At 39.2% G+C, this 20,656-nt stretch overlaps 1 protein-coding gene across 1 annotated transcript in view; it reads left to right on the forward strand.

Annotated features, from left to right (window-relative positions):
* Positions 1–17,883, forward strand: part of FARSB (phenylalanyl-tRNA synthetase subunit beta) — a 41,747-nt gene extending 23,864 nt beyond the window's left edge. The window contains exons 16-17 of the mRNA XM_065675021.1: positions 2,407–2,559; positions 17,610–17,883. Of these exons, the coding sequence (XP_065531093.1) occupies positions 2,407–2,559; positions 17,610–17,761 (305 nt within the window). The 3' untranslated portion in view covers positions 17,762–17,883. The remainder of the gene's footprint in view (positions 1–2,406; positions 2,560–17,609) is intronic.
* Positions 17,884–20,656: the final 2,773 nt, after the last annotated feature.

Genomic DNA, 20,656 nt, shown 5'->3' on the forward strand with positions numbered 1-20,656 from the left:
CTGAGTGCTAAGGTTTCTGCATGTATTTAAGCAGACACAAAGATCAGCTATGGCAGATAAGACCAAAGGCTTGTTTGGCCCAATAACCTACCTAACACTAGTGAAAAGTGGTTGGCAAGGGAAAGACATGAGAGCAGCTACACATACACAATACTTCCAGAGTGTTCATCTCTTCTCTGGCCACAAGTAACTCAGGGGCTTCCCAACTCAAACATGGTTCTTTTTCTGGAGTAAGAAGTAATAGATTTATTTCCTATGAACTTCTTATGTCTCCTCAGAGCTGTGTCAGCTTCTAATGTCCACAAAATCCTGTGGGGAAGAAATTTCACCACTTAACTTTATACTGCCTGAAGAACCCGCTTTTCTCTTGTTTTGAGTTTGGCTCCTGTTGATTTTGATGTCCCTTATTTCTTGTGTTGAACGCAGCAGCAAACAATTGATGCCTGTAGAAAAGAACTGTCTCGTGAGGTCTGAGGTGCTCAGTTCTAATATGTCCAGGACTATTTGGAAGTACAATTCAGAAGTCACTAACTGTATAGAGATCTTTAACCACACTCTTTCTATGAGCAGTGTGCTGTGCAGTGCTTTTTTCCCTGTGAACACTAAGTTCAGCTGTTTCATGACCAGAGTTCCAGACAGGCACAGTAGACTCTGTAAAAAACATAATTCACATATACCAGTTTTTATGTGGCTTTCTTTTGGGTAATTTAAAGAAATATGAAAGCCCTAGGCCTGCAACCATGTCACATGGTGCTGCCCCGCTCATTCATTCTTCATTCCTTTACTACTGAAGAAGTTCTTATTCCCTCTTTATCCTCAAACATTACAAGTATTTATAGATCATAAGGATTTTTGTGGGTTTTGTTTGTTGGGGTTTTTTAAAGGGATGAAATTGCTGTCAGTAGAAACATTTCCTCCCTATATCTAATCACAAGCGGAAGAGAAAGAACATCCACCTAGACATGAGCAACTGGGAGACTACAGAAGCTAGAGGACTCTGAAGGAGAAATCTATGCATGAAAATCTGGCTGTAACTTGTTGCACTCTATGTCAGTATTACAAAGCAGTGGAGTACAGAAGGGAGATTATCTGATGACATGCTATATGCATGCAGGCTGTCCTAGCTCCAGCCTGATCATGTGTGCTGAATGCCCTTGAGTGGTTGAAGTTATTCAGGTGCCCTTCTGGAACGTCTGTCCTGGCTGAACTGCAGTTGAAAAGAGTCTGGTTTATATGCTGCAGAGTTGCTTTACACTGTGAAGAGAAGCACAGTAAGTAGGGGAGATCGGGAGATTTCCTTCAGAGGTGCAGCTCTGCTGCAAACTGAAGTGCAATGTATACACTTACAGGACTTTCAAAGCATGTGAATGTCTAGAAGAAGACAGTCACATAGAGAGTCCTTCCCTAGTTTCAGCAACTTTGCTCTTTTATACACCAACCTTGCTGAACGCGTACTTTAACCTTGAGAAGGTAGAGAGCTGAAGGCAATAAACAACTTCACTAAATTAACCACTATTTTGAACTTCATTGCTATTAATTGGGAGCTGTGACAATAGATTTGTTACTCTATTCCTAGATTGTTCCTCTTAAAAAGTGAGAATGTTGAAGCCCACAATGACTAAAGCTTCAAAGTGGAACACGGTAGTGCTAGAGAGATCGTGTAGCCTAAAGGTACTAGTATAACAGCATATTAGTACATACTCATTTTGGAAGTTTAGAAAAGAAAAGCCTATTTTGGTGAAATCAATTACCTAAGAAAGCTTACACCATGTTTTTTAGGGTTTTGACTTAAGGAATTTTCCAAAGTGTTACTTGTGTCTTGAGTTTGTACAGTGTAGTACATTTTTCATAGTCACTTGGTTGTGGGGATGTCCAAGATGATCACAAAAAAGGATCAGTTGTTATTTGGAAACCTGTAAGAATTCAGATCTTGTCAACAATCACCATGCTAATGTTATTACTCGTTCCAAGTTGTGGGCTAGTTGTTTTATACTGATATTTATTCTGCAGCTCAGTTCTATAAATATTTAGCTCTCCCACCAGCTTCGCAAGTTCCTTGATGCTTATTGAATATTTGCATTTTGGCTATTCTGTTTTTAACTTAACTATATGCTTGGTACCTGCCACTGTGAAGAAGATGCTTGTAACAACACTGTTTCCTGTCCAAGGCACAGGAGACCTTAAATCTTTATTTGCATTTCTGACTGAGAATCCAGTAGGTTAAAGAAATCCCACTGTTTCCTCAGATCATGACAGGTGTTTCAGAGAAGTCACTTTACATATTCATTTCTCTTTTCAGCCACCAATGCCTCAAACTACAGCACAAGAAAACTGATGCATAAAAAAAGAATCATTGAAAGTGTGGTAAAGATTCCCAGACAACATAATTGTTTTCTTCTTCTTCAGATGTAGGTGCGAGAAACTACAGGCATTTCTGTGCTGTTTATTACAACAAGAGCCCGGGGTTTGAAATTATCCATGGTTTGCTGGACAGGGTCATGCAGCTCCTTGAAGTTCCACCAAATGAAGAGAATGGCTACACCATCAAGGCAACTGAAGGTAAGGAAGACAGAGCTGCAATGTACAGCAGAGGTTGTTCTGGAGATCAAATGTTCCTCTACAATCTAAAGTGAACTTTTGGTTGTTCTCAGCATCAGTCAACTAAGGATTAATATTATTATGTATGCTATCATACTGCAATATGATGAAATGATAATGAAAAGGCATTAACTGCATTCATTGATTGTAAAATATTGTTGTCTTTCTGTGAGGTATTCTGAGTAGTTTTATGTAAATAGCAAGTTGACAGTTAAAGAAAACATAGTAAAGACATATGCCATGTGAGCTTCATGGGCTGTTTATAGTGAATTAATCACCTGATTGCAAGGGTAGGTGGGAGTTCATTGGACTAATGAATATGCCAGGTACTCACTGTTTTCTCTTTGGTTAACAGTGCCTGGAAAAGGCTACTTCTTACACCTGATCTTTTAATTTATAGCTTTATCTATAGCTTTTATTCATGTGTACTTTTATTTATATATTCATAGGAACATATATACTTTATATATCTTTTTTTCATTGACCTGCTGTCTTTGAGCCTGAACCTGCTACATAGGCAAATAGTTGTATAACAGCCCACTTACTTCTCCATACAGCTACACATGAATTAAAAATGACATCAGTAAGTGCAAAATCTCCTCTGTGTACATGCATATGCATGTAAGAGAGAAACCAAGCAGGCTGACCCCATTACTTCATTGAGAGTGCATAGGTTGATTCAGGAGAGCAAGCATCAGCAACTAATCTATTCTATACTATAACAATAGTGTAGTCAATACAACATAGAAAGGCAAGAAAAGCAGGGATAGCAGGTATGATTTTGTTTACACATCATACACTGGTGTTCAGAGATAAGAGACACTGACTCCAATCACCTTGAAGAAGTCCCTCCCTTCTGCACTTACTGGAAAAAATGGCACTGACAGAAAGTCCCTGACGGCCTGACTGAGCCTGCCTATTCATAGAACTTTAATGCAAAATTGTTAGATGTCTCCCTGTTTTGCAGTGCACTGCCAAGATGCCAGACATCACACTTCAACTAAGTGGTCTCCTAGCACTTTAATGCATGTTTGTGTCATAATATTGACATACTTCTTTTCATCCCATATTTTGACAAAGTACTGTTTTGCTCAGTGTTACTTAGGCAGACTTTCGAGGGGTTTATTAGAATATTGTTGACAGGATTCCCAGATTGACCAGAGGAATGTTTAAACAATTGTACTTCTTGTTCTAATTCTGCCAAGCACAGAACAGAGAATACCAAAGCTTCTTACTTGGAAAGGGAGTGCTGTGGGAGGGTTAGAAGAGCCTCTGTGAGTTCTATACTCAGCTGTTACTGAAGTTAAACCAAACAGTTAAGATTCCTTTTCATAACCCTTCTGTAGCTCATTTTTTAATAGTGTTCTGGTTCCAGACATATGAAGAGTTTGCTTTAGTACTGAAAATATTTGCAAGTGGTTTATATTCTGAACTGTAGCATTTCAGTGATGTGTGGCTGGCTTTGAGAAACTGGAAAAAAGACCTCAAAAAATAATCCTAACAGCAGAGAAGCTATTTCTAGATGTTAGTGCTGTTCAGTATTCCTGGGAATGCAGGGATTTGTAGTGCCCGTTCGAAGTCCCTGCATTCCCATGACATTATTCTACGATGCATTTAGTGTAAAGGATGGATTATGCCTTGTCATATGCAGTATATTACAAGCAGTTTGTGGCTTTTGGCTATAGACCAAAAAAAGAGAGAAAGAAGTGCCTACTACTTTCTGTTTCACCAGTGATACAGAAAATCTCCTGGGGTGGCATGTAGATTTTCAGTTCTACTGACATCGGAATTTAACTTTGGTAACAATGCAGATGGCGGGTACTCTGATGTGAATGAAGTGTCACTGCACCAACTTACTTAAAAGACCTTCACTGCAGAGATGGTTGGAAATAGAACTAGTTTGAGGGATTCTGTTTGGTTTTGGGGTTTTGTTGGTTTGAAATGTTTGGGGCTTTTTAAAACGTCATTTGCAGTCTGTCAGTTGAGCATGTGTGAGAGAGAAGATGTCAGCAGCTATCAGAGCAAGGTCAGTCGCTGAGTGGGGAAAAACAAAAAAGATACCTTGTGACATCTTACATGACTGCAGGACACTGAAATAACTCAGAAGAACAGTGCAAGTTACTTCAGAGATTTTAAATCAGAACTTGACACGTGGCATGGATTTTTAGATGCATCTTTATGGAGCATGCTTTTTTATGGCCTGTGCCAAATTACAAATTTGTACACTGAGAAATAGGTTTATCCTATGACTGATTTAGAAAGAGCTTAGATATTTTTTCTGTATGTAATCTTAAGCAAAACTTTTGACTAGTAAGAGACACAGTGTAAAGGTAGGGTTTTAGTCCATCTGGTTTTATTCCTTGTGTAACTGATTAACATAGTTCCAGTCATCACTGGAAAACAATATAGGCAAAAAAAAAAAAGTTGTTTTAAATAAGCAACAAAGAACAGATAGAGATGCATTAGGCACATATTTGCCTCTTTTCCAAATTCACTTTGAAAAATGAAATGCCTGCACTATAGTCCTGTTTGGTCCATATGTGCAAATCATGGTTATTTAAGCTCCTTCTGTTCCACTAACACCTAAGTGCCCTGTGATTTGACCTTAAGGTCAGAGTCTTTTTGCCCTTATAGCAACACCTGTGAAAAAAGTACAGCTGCTAGAAAATATGGGTGAAATTGTGATGTTCCCCTGGCCTTTGCACTATACTTTGGTGTAATCTGAGCTAGCTAATAAATGAAGAGCTGTGTAGAGCAGCCTCAAGGAAGAGAGGATTCTGACTGAATTCACAGATTTCAGTGTACATTTGGCACTCAGTGCTTTTCAGTTTCTTAAAGTTACTAATGGAACCTTTTGTTTGTTTCTTATTACCACTAAATATACAAAATGACAGAGTCTTAAAGACAGAGCTGTGAAATGCTACCCATTGTTTCAAAATGCACACTTTTTTATACATTAGTGAATCCTACAATAACTGACCTAGAAGAGCATTTTGGTTTGGTTTTTTTTTTTTGTTTTATAGCATAGGCATCCATAATCGAACATAGGTTGAAGAGACTACAATTATTGCATCAATCCTCAAATTTGTATGTCCTCCATAACAAAAATTTTTGCTTAAAACTCTTGAAATTTTAGCTAGCTCTATACCATTACTGGAACGTAAAGATCTGTATGGATGTGTACGATTATGAGGCAAACAAAATCAAACTTTAATATTAAACAACAAAAAAATGGGTAGAAAGAGCCAACAAATTTGGTCATATATTATTAGGTAATTTAATAAAATCATGTATTTTTTGAGTTTACATTTATTGATTTCGATTCCCTTGAATTGAAAACTAGAGGCATTCTGATAATTGTCTTGGAAGGTAATTTTGATTTCAAGCAGGAATGGGTATGTTTTCAGCAACACCTTAATAAATGCGTATTAAGTCTTGCTTCTTTCAGTAATTGACAGATGTTGAAAAAAGAGAAATTGCACTCCCTTCCTTTTACTGCCCTTGTTTAATTAAATGAAAGGTGTGGTAAAGTGTAGAAAATTTTAATTCCACAGTAAATCACAGTAATAGCTTTTCATTTAGTAAGGTTTAGCTGTGAAATCAGAGGTGTAATAGTTACCTCCATAACTAAGAACATCAATAAACATTTGCATTCATAATAATTATACAACAGGCAATTTTAAAAGAAGATTTAGTCTGTGAACCTCAATTTGCAAGACAAGAGGAAGAAAGTCTGGCACTAATTCAGAGTTACACGTATAGAATTGACTATCTCTGGGATCAGCTTAAACTGGGAGACTGAGATACACTGATGTTGAATACCCTGTTGAACTTGGCATTATTAATACCCGTTTTATTTTAAGGAACTGTAGCTTGATTGCTCTTAATGGCAATCCTGGCCTTTCTGTTGCCTGGCTTGGCAGCCATTACACTGTTCATAAATGTCAATAATTGTCTATTTACTCAGACATAACTAAAGGAAATGTGCCAGTTTTACTATGAAGCCATCAAATACCATTTGTGCCATACTGGAAGATATCAGTCAGTACTTAATCTATTTAATTGTTGCTCAAATATAGATACTTTACAGGTGCTATCGCATCCTTGAAATTGTATTTGCAGTCTCAAATTACAAATTTGTCAGATAATCAGAATTGTTTGACAACATCTGTTTTCAATAAAAAAAAAAAATCTGCTGGTAATGGACTTGAGTAAAGTCCTTTGAATTTAACATTTGCTAATTCCCTAATAATTTTTTTCCTTACGATCAATCTAGATCATCACCTTGGAATACTGGGACCACGTTAAATTTTTCTAGTCCTGCAGAATTCCCAGTATCGTCACTGTAACAGCAGCAAGCAGGAGATTTGCTTTGAGAATTGCACCATAATTCTGGTGCCTAAGACTCCCAGCAGCTCAGAAACATCCTAGTCCTGGTAAATGTCACCAAACATATTCTTCAGTGGACCATAAGACACCTTATTATTCAAGAATACATTATTTCCCCCAGATGAAAAGAAGTATCTGTTAAAAACTTACACATTTCTGTCTCACATAAGAAGTTCAGCTAGTCTTGTTAGCAGATGAAAGTGGTCTATCTACAATTTGTTTCCAGTATCCTTAAAAATCTTTCTAATGCTGTCTTTATTGTTGCCAGTCATTAATCTTCCCTAATTCATTCAGTTTTCTCGATGGATTTTCAGCCTCTGTTACTGATCACATATTATGAAATGCAGTTTATTTCTCTCAGTTTTCTCTGTAAGCAGCTTTTCTGATTTTTGACTCCTTTCACTTCAGCACTAAATATAGGTAGGGTTTTAGCCAAAAACATTCCCAGTTTTTGTTTTGACACTAGTTCTACTTGTTTATCAAATTGTTCTTCAGGATCTCCCAATCTTACAGTCCTGTTTTTCTGTTTATTGTTTAACTCTCCCTCAGAGTCAGCTTCATTAATTAACACTAACAGGTAAGGACACATTTGTTGATTTTTTATCATTTTTTTTAAATCTGACTGATTTTAGTCATTTTAGATGTATTACCCTAGCTCTACAAGGGGTTTCAGGAGTTCCAGCACTGATCATTACAATTGCTTAATTATAAGGCATCATACAAAATTTGATGTTTGTCACTAGTTCCCATGGTTTTTGCACTGTTGGCCACTACTTTGAGATCTAATTAATTTCTAATTAATTTCTCATTCTTTTCTCTTGAGCAGTATTCCCTGCAGCATCAAGGGAGCTCAGTTATGTGGAAAACTAAGGTTCTAACAACTCAGACTATCTAATAAAATGGTTGTGGCTGCTCGCTTAATATCCCTTTAGTTGTCTGTTATCTCTGCACTTTATTTCCTTCCAGTAAATTCAGGATTTTAGATTTATAGGAACTAAATCCATACAAACTTAGTCCAAGTTTATTTCTGTCTTAACAAGTACCTTCCCACAGTAGTGCTGATGCCTCAGATTTGGTTGTAACTGGATTAACACCCAGGGAGGTACCTGGCAAAGATCTGAACCACGAAGGTTGCTTAAATTATTTAATCATCTGAAGCAGGAGTCTACAGTGTTTGGAGTTTCCCCAGATAAATGTGGTTTATCAAACTTTGACAGGACACTACAGCACTGGACATCTCAGAGGTGCCTTTGCTGTTGCAAATGATGTGGTTAGGCCAAACAGCACAAAGAGTTTGTTGCAAAACCTTTAGTATGGTTCTGGAAATAAGTCTAATTTCATTAGCTTTGTGTTATACAGTTGATTTTTATTATGAAAAAAAACCAAACAAACAAACCCAAACTATCAAAAGCAAGTTTGAGGAGGGCTTTTCCATTTCTATGCTAATTTCAGCTCCCCTTCTGGAAGTTTTTGGATGTTCCTTCCTGATACCCTTCAAGTATAATCTGCTTGCACAACCCTCCATAAAAAAAGATGTATCAGTTAAAGTACACCAATTTAGCACAGCATGGGATAATAAAAGGTGTGACAGGCTTAGGAGTCTTTGTCTTTTACACATTCATCACCAGATCATATTTGGCACACTTTTTCCCCCATGTAGGAAATAAAGAAGTTGAACAAGAGAACAAAGAAATTTTTTTCCCTCAAATTTGGAAAATTTCAGAACAGAAACTCCTCTGAATTAACTCATTTAGAAGTATGCTTCCTGCGGTATATTAGTGGGAGAAAAAAAATCTGTGGTAACTGCAGAAATATCCTGGGAGGAGTGTCAAGTCAACCTGTAAAATGACACAAGCTATCTTCCTCTTTTTGCACATGCTAACTAATAAAGATTGCAGTGTTTCTCTTCCCATTGCATTTTATTCTGATGCTTAGGGATGCTCTAAGAAATAGCAGCATTTCTCCTGACAGTTAGGCTTTTCATTTTCTACCAGTTTTCATCAACTCCCAGAACCATCTAAATAATTGGCATTTGTTTTCCTGAGCTCAAGATGTTAATTTCTTCTCCTTGACATTAAGTCTTTGCTCTTCTGCTGTTCCTTTATGGAGAGGCGTCTTCAGAGCTTAATTCTTCCCTTCCCACCCCCAAAGACAGCTATGATGTATGACTGAAAAAAGATAACAAGTAAACAGATGAAAATCTTGTTTGCATCAAGTTTTAAATGTCTGCAGAGCTTACGTTATATACTACAGAATTGGGTAATTACCATTTTTTTCTGTCTGTTTCCTTATATTTTGAAATAGAAAATTACTTCTTAGTCATAAACTGTATTTTCAATGTTGCAAAGCCTTCTCTAAAAACAAACTTGCTCATCCAAGTGAGTAGCAGAAATAGCAGCAAGTTGCACATCTCCTTTCTCCGTGAACAGGGGCAGGTGTCTTAAGTGCTGAGGGTCCGGGCACAGGCCTGGTTGCATTAGCTTCTCTAGTGTAAAGTGCTACACTTGACCAGTGCCACAGCTTCATCCTTCAATTCCATTTTCATCTCCTGCACAGCCTGCTATGGCTAGAGGCCAGCTAAGTGTCTGTTTTCACTACAATAGTGATGCTAATGCTAGCAATCATGATCATGTCAAATTTTAAGATAACAGTTAAGCAGTTCTCTGATCTGATTCAATTTTTGAACTGTGATATGGAGACAGAGGGGCAGTGCTCCAAATTTAATCTCACATGTCTTTTCTTACATTTATGCAATAAAATTTTAAACAGAAAATTGCAAGATTTTTGCTCAAACTTTTAGAATCAACACGAATGCAGGATCCTAAGACTAGTTTCTGTTGACCATGGTGGAGGAATTGATTTTACCTTTGCTTGTGGTGTATGTATTAGAAAACAGTAGATAACCAAAGAAATGCTGAGCTAGTGTAGACTCATGTACATGTGCTGGGTACAGACTTTACTTGTTTGGGTCCAGAAACAGAACAAGATTTGTTGTAGACTCAGCACTACTTCTGTCCCTGGGCTGGCTCACACTTAACCAGTTCAAGCATTTCTGTTCCTAGTGGTGCATCTTTGTGCTTCAGCTACAAGGTGCTGGTTTGCAACAGAAATCTTAAATGCTAAAACTAAATCATTAACAGTTCCAGTGACTGCTGTGATTAATTGTTTAATTATGTGTTATTCCATGCTAGTTTGTCAAGTCATTTTCTGAGAGGCATGAAATGTGGTAGCTGTGAAAGCATAACATCAGGTGGCTGTTATTTATCTCAGCAAGTAATGTCAAGTCATTGGGAGGGGAGGACAGTTTGGTCTAGGACATGAAGTGTATAAACAATGTGGAAACGAAACATGACATACTAAAGTAGACTTTTAGAGTGACTTAGTGCTAGTTCTTAGTATTCTCTAGTACTTGTATGAAAGCACATTCTAAAAGCTAAAATCTGCTGCCTTACTGTGCATACGTAATGGTATACCCCTTATCATAAAGAATAGGGTTTACTGTTTCCCAGTTTCTGACAGATTCTGATATTTGCAAGGAGGAATTATTTCTTTAGGTATTTAAAGAGCGGTAAAAACAGCCATGCAACAGAAAGAAATTTTCTAATTCAATGCTCTATGTTCTCTAACTCAAGTGAAATAGCAAGACATCTTAAAGAAAAAAAAGAGCACTCTATTCGGGATTAGGAATTATCTAGTTTTATAAATAGCCTTGACACAATATCAGCTTAGATTTGTGACTTTTAGAGAGGATAAAGTATAACATTTCAGCTAAATCTGAATAAATCAGATAAAACTGGCCTAAAAGCGAAGATAAGCTACACTGTAGAGTTACCATTACAGCACTAACCTCCAGGGTAGAATTGCTGTTTCTCACAACTGCCACACAAATCAAAATTTATTGAGCTTTATACACAAATACTGTTTTCTCTAAAAATACATGGAATTTGGTAGATTTCTTTCTAGGTTTCCTACTTACATTTTTCTGTATGCATTGTTTAAGCAGCCACCCTGGTACTCCAGCACTAAATACATGAAAACCTGTTACCAAGATCAGTGACCCAAAAAGTCTGCCACCCAAACATTACCTTTTGTTAGGAAAGCAGGAACACAATGATTTTACCCAAGTAATCTTAAGTGTCTGACACTGGTATAATCCCTGAGCAAATAAAGAGGAGCTCCAAACCTATTAAATCCTTGAACCTGACATCCAGCAACACCAGACATCCTCTGTTAAAGCTCCTGGGGCATTCTACAGAAAGAATGAAAAATATATCTAGTCTAAAAGTCTGTGTTGGTCTCTTTTTCTCAAGGCAAATGAAGGAAAGAGGTTTGTAGCTACACCAGTCCCCAGTTCATCATTGACACTTTAACACACAACAAACAACTGTTGTTAGTTGCTTGTTGGACCCAAGCAGTGTTGGGATTATTTCCACACAGTTTGTATTTGTAAAACAGTATCATTGATCCCTACTAATCTTAAATACTGTTAAATACAGAATAGAAAAACATTCAATTGCAGAGTTGCATGACAGTTTTTATGAGATAAAAGAATTAGGTTTTCTCACACCCTCCCTGAGATACTTATTAATAAAAACCATCGACTCACTTGTAACACAAGAAGATGATTCATTGGCTGACCACTACAAATTTGTGGATGGTTCTCCATATTCCCTAGCCTCATTGTGTGTACAAGGACTCTAATATTCAACTCTATTTTTGGATATCCAGTGTACCAATCCAGGTAAATAATTGATTATCCCTTTACCCTCTTCTGCTATGACTTACGTGTGGAGGCTTTTAAAAAAAACATAGGAAGAAACCAGAAGGAAAGATGTCCGTTAAATAGAGGACATACTCATTCACATGATATAGATACTTCCTCCATCAACCTATCATGTGTTAATTATTTTCTTTGGGAAATTAAAAAAAAAAAAGTAACTCTAAGATGCTTACCTTCAACTTGATTGTACTGATTGGAATTTCCTGATGTTTCATTACAGTTAGGTGTGATCAAGAGAGTGGAGGTTGTTCTGGCAGAGCTTTAGTCAGGATCACAAACCAAGATGCTAAAGCTAATAAATATGCTGCTGATCCCAAAGTCTGGTTGTCTGTGCATGAGGGTATAGGGAGAAGAACTGCTGACAACGTGCAACTTAAAAGAGCAGTTGATCTCTCAGCATGTTCAAAAAATCATGCAAGATTTGAGATGTCTGTGATTTTAAAAATAAGGTGAATGTAAATCACTCCATAACAAGATCTGATGTTGAGGTTGCTGTTGCTTTGTATGAGCTTCTGGGAGCCTGACTTCACTGCATACATGGGCAAGAAAATACATGGGTTTGAAAATACTGACTGATCTGATAGTGTCCTGTGACTTTGTGTTTGAGCCTATCTACCAAAAGAAAGAATTAGCTGAAAAAGTGAAGAACCTGATCCTAAAGAAAAAACTAACATCTAGCCTTAGAAAACTAAATTTGATCCAATGCAGCACAGGTAAATACTTCACCAGGTGAGTCAGGATGAGGTAGTGAAAGGGCAGCTGGAGTGACTAAGGGGATGGAGAATTAAGATGAAAGACTTTGGAGGCCCGATAGAGGAGGGCTTATTACCTTCTTAAGCTTCAGCTTCCGATGTTCCTTCAAATTATAGGAATAAGCAAGCGGGTTTGAAGGCTTAGTGCAACTGTAGGCTTATAATACTACTTTAATCTGTTTCTTTTTGAAAAGGAGGGAGAGTAAGGTAGAGAGAAGAAACTGTGCAAGGTGTTTGACAACAAAGAGTGCAAGGAACTCGGAGCTCTTTGAGGGTCAATTAGCCAGAAAATGTGCTAAAGACTACATGCTCTATTGGATTAGTGGCCAAAGAATTACCCCAAAGCAATCAAAGTGGCCCTGTTGCCTGAATACAGAGAGGCAATTACAGATTTTGAGGACATGCTACAGAAGCTTTAATTAAAGGTATTATTTCTACATCACTGAACACTGGAAATTAAATTCTTACTTGCAGCCACAAGAAGTAGCTTTTTTCTTTCACTTGCCTGTAGTATGTCAGCATAGGACATGGCTGGCTTTGGCATCTCTTCTTTAGGAACGCATATTATATTTCACCCCACCCCTTCTCATAACTACCAGTTATAATGTTGACATATTAAGAGATGGATTTCCATTGCTAGACCTTCTTGCTTCCTCTGGCATTGCATAGGTCTCTATCAGGAAGGACCTTGAAATCTCACTGGTCACTTCAAGGTGAAGTTTATGAAGTACTGTTTTTGAGCAGAGCAGAAAGGATTAACTATATGAAGAGTGATAAATCCATTGTCTTTAAAATGGATGGTATAGTAAGTTACAATATTTAAATGAATTTTGGCTCTTGACATACTTGATGGTGCAACCAACCAGACCTGCAAGAGCAGCCTTTCAATACAATTACACCAGCAGCAAACACAGCCCCTTCCTAGCACACCTGCTGATAATGGTGCTTCCAGGAGTGCTTTGACAACTGCTTTCTTCAGGAAGACAATGGTGTTTACAACCATACTGTTCTTGATGATGTTACATACACAGATACAACAAATTCTATTGTCAGCTTTGAACTCCTGCTCAAAAGCTGCTGGGCACAGCTGCTAACTTTTCTCAGAAAGCACCCTTCGGACTCCTTCTGGCATAAAGACTTAATTGAAGCTTAAGAACACTGGGCTTCAGCTTATGGTGTGGTTTATTCAAGCAATATAATAGTGTGTGCATTTTTTGCTTATTTCCATATGTGCAAGTAGCATAACTACATACCTTTCAAACAGCCTTGACTCTCACTCTAAGGTTTTATACTTTACTTCAAGAGTTGACATGACAGTCCAGTCCATAACCCAGGCCTTGCTAGAAGTCTGAAACACCATTTCTTTTACTTTATAATACACGAAACACACAAATCAAGGGAAAAAAAAAAATCCTTACCTTTGTTTCCTGGTTATTTTGAGAAATCCTCTGTTTTTCTGTCCTGCTCTGTTGGTTGCTCAGGTCCTCCTCAGCCTACAGGTTGTCCTCAGCACAAGGAGATTCCTCTAGCTCAGACTTCTTTTTCTAGTCATGGTTGGTCCCTCAGTCAGAACACTCCCCCCGGCTGCAAATGCTCGTTTCCCTTTTTCCCACTTTCTCCTCAGATTTTTCATGTTTCTTCTGCGCTTTTTCTTCCTGTATTTGTTTCCCTTTAAATGTCTGAATTTTTTGATCTGAAAATTTTATTTGCTTCACATTCTGGTGCCTTGGCAAGAGTACAACAACAGAGTACAAGAGTACAAGAGTCAACAACACCCATTCTCAGGCGAGAGCCAACCTCCTTCTCTTACATGCATGGTCAAAAGAGAAGTTACTAAGACAAAGATAACTTTAGATCCTTATCTGCTGGATGCAGTTTTGAGGCCCTTTTGGCAGGCAGGAATATGCTTTCAAGCATTCTGTAATTCACCTAATATTAATAATAGTTTCATTATTAACCAGAGTTCATAAACTCTCTGTAAACCTTAGCTCATGTTTCTTTGGTGCAAGAACCAAGTGTTAACTGGACAGATGGGGACCCTAAAGCTTTTAACAGGTTCTTTCATTTTTATTTCCTTATTGGCTGATCTCTTCCAGTCACAGAGTTATACCCTGCAAGTGCCATGTCTGCAATGCACCAGGCACACTAGACCACACTGTGAAGTAACCAGCATTTCAGAGTTAGATTAAGTAGAAACAGAGGGGTGATTTGAAGGTCCTGCTTTCTGCACTTTGGGGAAGTAAATGTGCCCCCTTGATATTAATTATGTATTGACCTCTTCACTGCAAAGAAGTGTAAAGTAAAATAACATCACAGCCCAGCATCAATTGCTGCATGTGAGACAAAAATATGGCTCCATGCCTAATGCGTAGCTGGGAGCAGTATATTCAGAACACACTAAATGTATGGTTTCTTGGTAAAGCCTTCTGTGAGATCAACAGCTTATTCCACTCCCCTCTCCAGGTGGAGAGCTACCACCTCCCTTTTGGCAGTGGTGATTCACTGATTCAGTTCACTTGTGTTAATGAAGCTGTGCTGTAGGCTCATAGTAAGAAGGGGTTGATTTTATTGGTGTTAAGATTCTAGGTAATGTAACTCTTCACTTTATGCCATAATCATTAAGCCATTTCATAGTTTCCAATATAATGTCACAAATTTCCATCAGTTTTCAAAAATTTTCACAAATGCATATTATTTAGTTAAATGCAAGGGAAATTCTACTGAAGTTAACCTCCTAGAGAAGGTTGGTAGTGGTGTATGTTAGGGTCAGGTGAGGCTTTAAGTCCCCTGCTGCCTGTTCATTTTCTACCTAACTTCTGACTGGGAGACTGACAACTAGTGGTGCTTGGGTAGCAGAGCATTTCTTGGGCCTCAAAACATAAAATTGTTTCACACAATGGGAAGCAGCACAGATCTTGGAAACTGCCTTTTGTAGACTGGCGGAGCGCAGTATTATTTTAGACCCCATCCATGGATATGTGCAACAAGTTAAAAACAGTTAAGTCTCATGATCTAATTGGGTCTAGATGTGCAAGAAGATAAAGTAACTTTCCCAAGGCTACATATAAGACAGCTCAGAAGAAAGATAAGTCAGACTCACAGCTTTATAACTAACCATATTGTCAGAGCTCTTTTTCCCTATAATCTCGCAGTGGAGTACCAGGCCAGTACTTCTGCTTGGTTTTTGCTCTTGTGCCAGCTTAAGCTTACAGTCAAGTTTCTAAAAGAACGTCACTGTGTGTTGCTCACATCCTTGGTACAATACCAGCTTTATTCACAAATAGGAAAGTCTTTACCACTAACTACAAGGGTACTTTATTTTTAGGTTATGTTTTCACCCACAATCTAAAGAGTGAGATCTGTGTGTGGCATTTGTTTCCTGTCTAAACTTGTTTCGTCAAGCTTTATTTTAACACTTGTTTTGAATAGAGCGGGTTGGCAGTGGCAAGTGTCTGTTTGGCTAAAGTCACATGCCAGGAACATCGAGGGGCTAGATAATGTTACTTTTGTACATCCAGTGTAAGTGGCTGTTTTGCGCTTGTAGTTGAGACTGGAACTGGATGGTTTAAAAGATAGATACTGCTTCTGGATATTTTTTAAAACAGCCTTTAGGTAATGTTGCCATCATCATTTACTACTGCCGTCAGGTTTCACAAGGCAGCCAAAACTGAAGTACATATTTAAGTTAATTTGCACTTGCAGCAAAGTGGACAAGAAAAAGACCTAATTGCTGTTATTTTTTAGCTGCAAGTTAAGACTACAGACATCATAGGAGGCACTTCTTGAGTGAATTATTTCCACTGGGGAGCTAACAAAGAATGTATCTCTGGGCTTGACCACTAGTGATCACTGTTATGCAAATCTTCCTGAGGTTTGAGGTTAATTTGGTCCTTTATTGCCTTTTTAAATAGCTCTTTGTAAATGCACTAAAATGTCCCGGGCAGATCCTGAACCTTAAATAGAATCTGGAACAACCATAGAGTAAGTTGCATTAGGAAATGCTTACGGTCCTTTTGCAGGATGCAGAGGATGCTGGAGGGCTGAGTACCATGATAGTTGGGAGCAGGCAGGGAGCAAGACTGGAAGCATCTCCTCAGCTGTTGCCTTCATTATGGCACGGAAGCACATAGAGCAGGGATGTTTCTCATCCACAGCAATGCAACTGCACACATACCCAATAACTAGCTTTTCCTGTAGAAGATGATTTTTTTGGATATTGGCTTATTTAGATAAAGATGCAGAGTAAGAGTTGAGGGCAAGGAAGCTGACTGGCCCCTGATGCTGTCCCTGCCGACTTGTTCAGAAGTTAAAAAGCTGTTCCCTGTCTGCAAGGGCAGTAGCATTAAAAGCATGGTGGAGGCAGCTTGAATGTATTGCTGGTATAGCCACCACACACAGGTAAGTTCCCAGCTAGGAAAGGTTTTCCATGGAAAAGTCTGTACAGCTCTTCCAGGTTCTTCATGGCAAATTCAATATGTATTTAAAGAAAATCCAACAAAACAAAACCCTCCCAAATAACATTTAAAACCTGGGGCTTGGTTTGAGGTAAAAGGAAGATGATCTTTGACTTCCTTTGAGTTGTTCATTGTTCCACAGTTTTAGAGCGTATGTGAAACTGCTTAAAAGCTCTTCTCCAGATGAGGAATGTAGGTTGTTTCTAATTATGTGACATGTCATCAAGCGTGACTTGCCTACTTACCCTTTAGATGACAGCAAGCTTTATTTCTTTAAACAGACTAATGTGGGAAACATTCAGGTGTTACATAGCCTGAAGCCTGCTAAAGTTCTTCATTTCAGTAGCCCTGTGACTCCACTTATTTGTGCTAATTTCTGTTACAAGAGTAACTTAGTCAAAACAAGTGGAGTGTGAAAAAGGCCCACGCTTTGGGCTGCACATTTTATTTTTAACTCAAAGTGTTTCCTCATTCTCTATCAATCATGACAACTGTTAATGCAAGAAAGTGATTGCCCCTTCTTAGCATCTCAGCACAGAGAACAGTTTAATACTGAGAGCTTTGTTCTCTGTGTTAAATGCCTATTGACTTCTTTGGAGCAGAGAAATATTGATTTTTCTCTCACTGTCTTCACAGACTCTGCTTTCTTTCCTGGTCGCTGTGCTGAGGTCTTTGCCAAAGGTCAAAGCATTGGGAAACTTGGAGTCCTACACCCCGATGTTATCACCAAGTTTGAGCTCACCATGCCTTGCTCTGCCGTAGAGATCAATATTGAGCCCTTCGTGTGAAGACAGGACTTTTATCCTCCTACAGCCATCCACTGTCACATGCAGCACCCTCTGCTCTCTTGTCTTCCTCTGCGGGGGACATCCGCTTGCGCTTTTATGTTCCAATAAACTAGAAAAACAGAGTCTGGCTCCCTGGGTAAATATGTTCCTTACAGTGCAATTTGGCTAGCTTCTGCAGGGGAAGAATGTGGCATCTCAGACTAGACCGTGCCCTCACTGTTTTTAAAGGGCAAGGAGGGGGAGGAGGGAGAAACAAGTTGGGTAAAAGCCCAGTGTATTACAAGAGAAATGTAATGGCAGAGCACATGATTAGTTTTCAAAATCAGAAATGTTCCACAGACACAGCTTTATACTGTAACTGATTATGGCTGCATAACAGGAATTTCATTCTTTTCTTATTGCATGAAATAAGATAATTGATTAGAGCAAATGTTGAGTGAATGTGAGCAGAACTAAGGAGTTGAGCTTTTATTCTGTACGGTTGTCATGTGGTCATCAGTGGCTGGAGGAGGAAAACAAACTTACTTATTTCATGAAAACCAGAGCTATTTTGTAAGCAAGATGTGTGTAATATCTGCTGCCCTGGTCCAGACATAACTGTTGATCCTTTATCATTCTAAATTCAGAAAGGGGAGGGTGTGGAATTAAATTTTTCCATGGTTGATGTAAGCCTGGTGGTTTTTGAAGCTCCAGACCAAACTGGGAGAATACATTTAAGAGCATATGCCAGTGGTCTTTTGCATGAGAAGCTGAAAAATATCAAAGCCTCTGTCAGACTGAGGCTGGCATACAGGTCTGCAGAAGTTGGTGTGGTCCCACTGCACTCACATCGCCCCACCGGATTCCAGCTGCACAGCATGCAGCTTTCGGACAGTTACTTTTTCTTGCAGTTCTGCCCCTGGTAATATATGAGAACCTCTCACATGTCAGCCTTTTCCTTCTAGGTGGCTTTCTGGCAACAGTTATGCTACAGCCTGGCTCATTGTGCCTCTGCTATTTGGGAAACTGAGAAGCTCCATGCAGCACAGCAGTGCCAGATACATCCTTTCTGGTGTAAGGTCACCGAGTGGGTGGTCAGCTCAGTATGCTGAAGCAGGCTCTTTCCTGGCTTGCTAATGAAGCTGGCTATCCCTCATTTGCAATACTATAGCCATTGCTAATGTTGCAGGCTAATGATAGTAAGTATTTTGCATTAGGCCAGTATGCTGTGGCTTGTTTCCATTGCAAGAGCCAGATAGCCCTGATCCCGGGAGGGAGCTGTCCAAGAGTGGACATCTGGGTGATGCTGGAGAAAGGTGTTACAATTACTGTCTCGTTGAGAAGAGACGTGCAATGGTAAGGGAGAGGTAAGCTCATACGTTTGAGCTGCAAGTCTGCACAGACCCCTATCACTGGACCCACCACGGCTTTTCAGTGATGGCCCTGTTGGTAATCTTAACAGGTGGGAGGGCAACAGGCAAGGCTTTTTGGCGCAAGTGTTAATCCAGTATGAAAAATGCACTACAGTTACCCATCTGGAGACCCTACCATTCCCCTCAGGTGGATGTGTAGATTTTAATTATCTCTGCATGACAGACATGAAATGAGAATATAGCTATGGCCATACGTTGCACAACTGACTCCAGTGCCCACGGAGTGAGAAAACTGCAGCGCACATTTTAACGTCCCCAGGGGGATTAGCCAGCTTGTCGATTGCAGGATATATCTCTGCATGATGCCTACACAACTGTAACCAAGCAAGCTCACAGTGTGGGAAGCAATCTGTAACGCAGATGGTAAGTATTAACCCCCCCTGTTTATTAGTGTGTCATGCATGGGGATTAGGAGACAATATGGCAGATTTGCATTTCAGCAGAGTACAGGCATATTTACGTGCACTAAATATATTTCTCTACACAAGATTTTCTGGCTCTCTGGGTGTCCCAATTCTCCTGTGAATTTACTGTCTTTTGAGTGTGAAGTCCAGATTAGGCTGGGACTAAGGGCTTGAGCTGCAGTGGCATGTGTTGTAAGGCTTTTAGTTATCGCGTCTCCTTTTTCATACCATTTGCCTGTGTTCTGGTAGCTAAGTGCTCCACAAGTGGGACATTAGCTGTGTCCCAGGGAAGTTACATGCTAAAAGCAGAGGAAAGAATCAAGAGGAAGGCTGAAAAGAGTCTTCAGAGCCATCATCCCTCACAGCTAGATGCAGTGCCAGCAGCCTCGCAGACCCTGCTGTAGCTCTCCAGTTCCAGCTTTATTGTAGTGCTGTGCTCAGGATTAGCTGTGAATCCTAGTAAGTGGGACATTTCATACAAATCTAGCAAGTTTATTGCAGGGCATTGTCTTTTGTAGCCCAAAACCAATTATCTGATGCTTGCAGCTTGCTCATAGCTCATCAAGGTATGTTAACACACAGCTTTGTGCTACAGAGGGCCACTGTGAGCACTTCAATTTTGCATTTGCTCTTTGCTGTAGCTATGGTCTCTGACAAAGGAAGCATTGTCTGGTCACAGTGATGACTTTGGAGCAATTTTTGAACTTGGGATTTATTTTTTGTTCTGAGGTAGAGTTGGAAGCTGAATTTTTCACTAGCGATCCCCAATTACGAATTACTTTCGGCCTGCTCCTGCTCACTCTCGGTATAGATCATTGCTCAGGATCTGGACACAAGCGCAGAAGCTTAAGAACTGGTGACAGAGAGGTAAAAGCCTGTTTTAACATGCTGTCAGGGTGACTGCCAAGCTCCGCTCAGCTGGACATGAGTACTGACATCTGGGTTTGTCCTTGCTGTGCTGCAAAGGTCCTTTTTCCAAACAGCCCATGTCCAGCTCCCAGCCAGTGGTCTCCCTGTTGCTACTGTGCCAGAGTATTTATGTAAAGGTAACTCTTGGGACCGTTTCCATCTCCAGGCTG

This window comes from Lathamus discolor, chromosome 3 (genome assembly GCF_037157495.1).
Source record: "Lathamus discolor isolate bLatDis1 chromosome 3, bLatDis1.hap1, whole genome shotgun sequence".
In the NCBI taxonomy this organism is placed as follows: domain Eukaryota; kingdom Metazoa; phylum Chordata; class Aves; order Psittaciformes; family Psittacidae; genus Lathamus; species Lathamus discolor.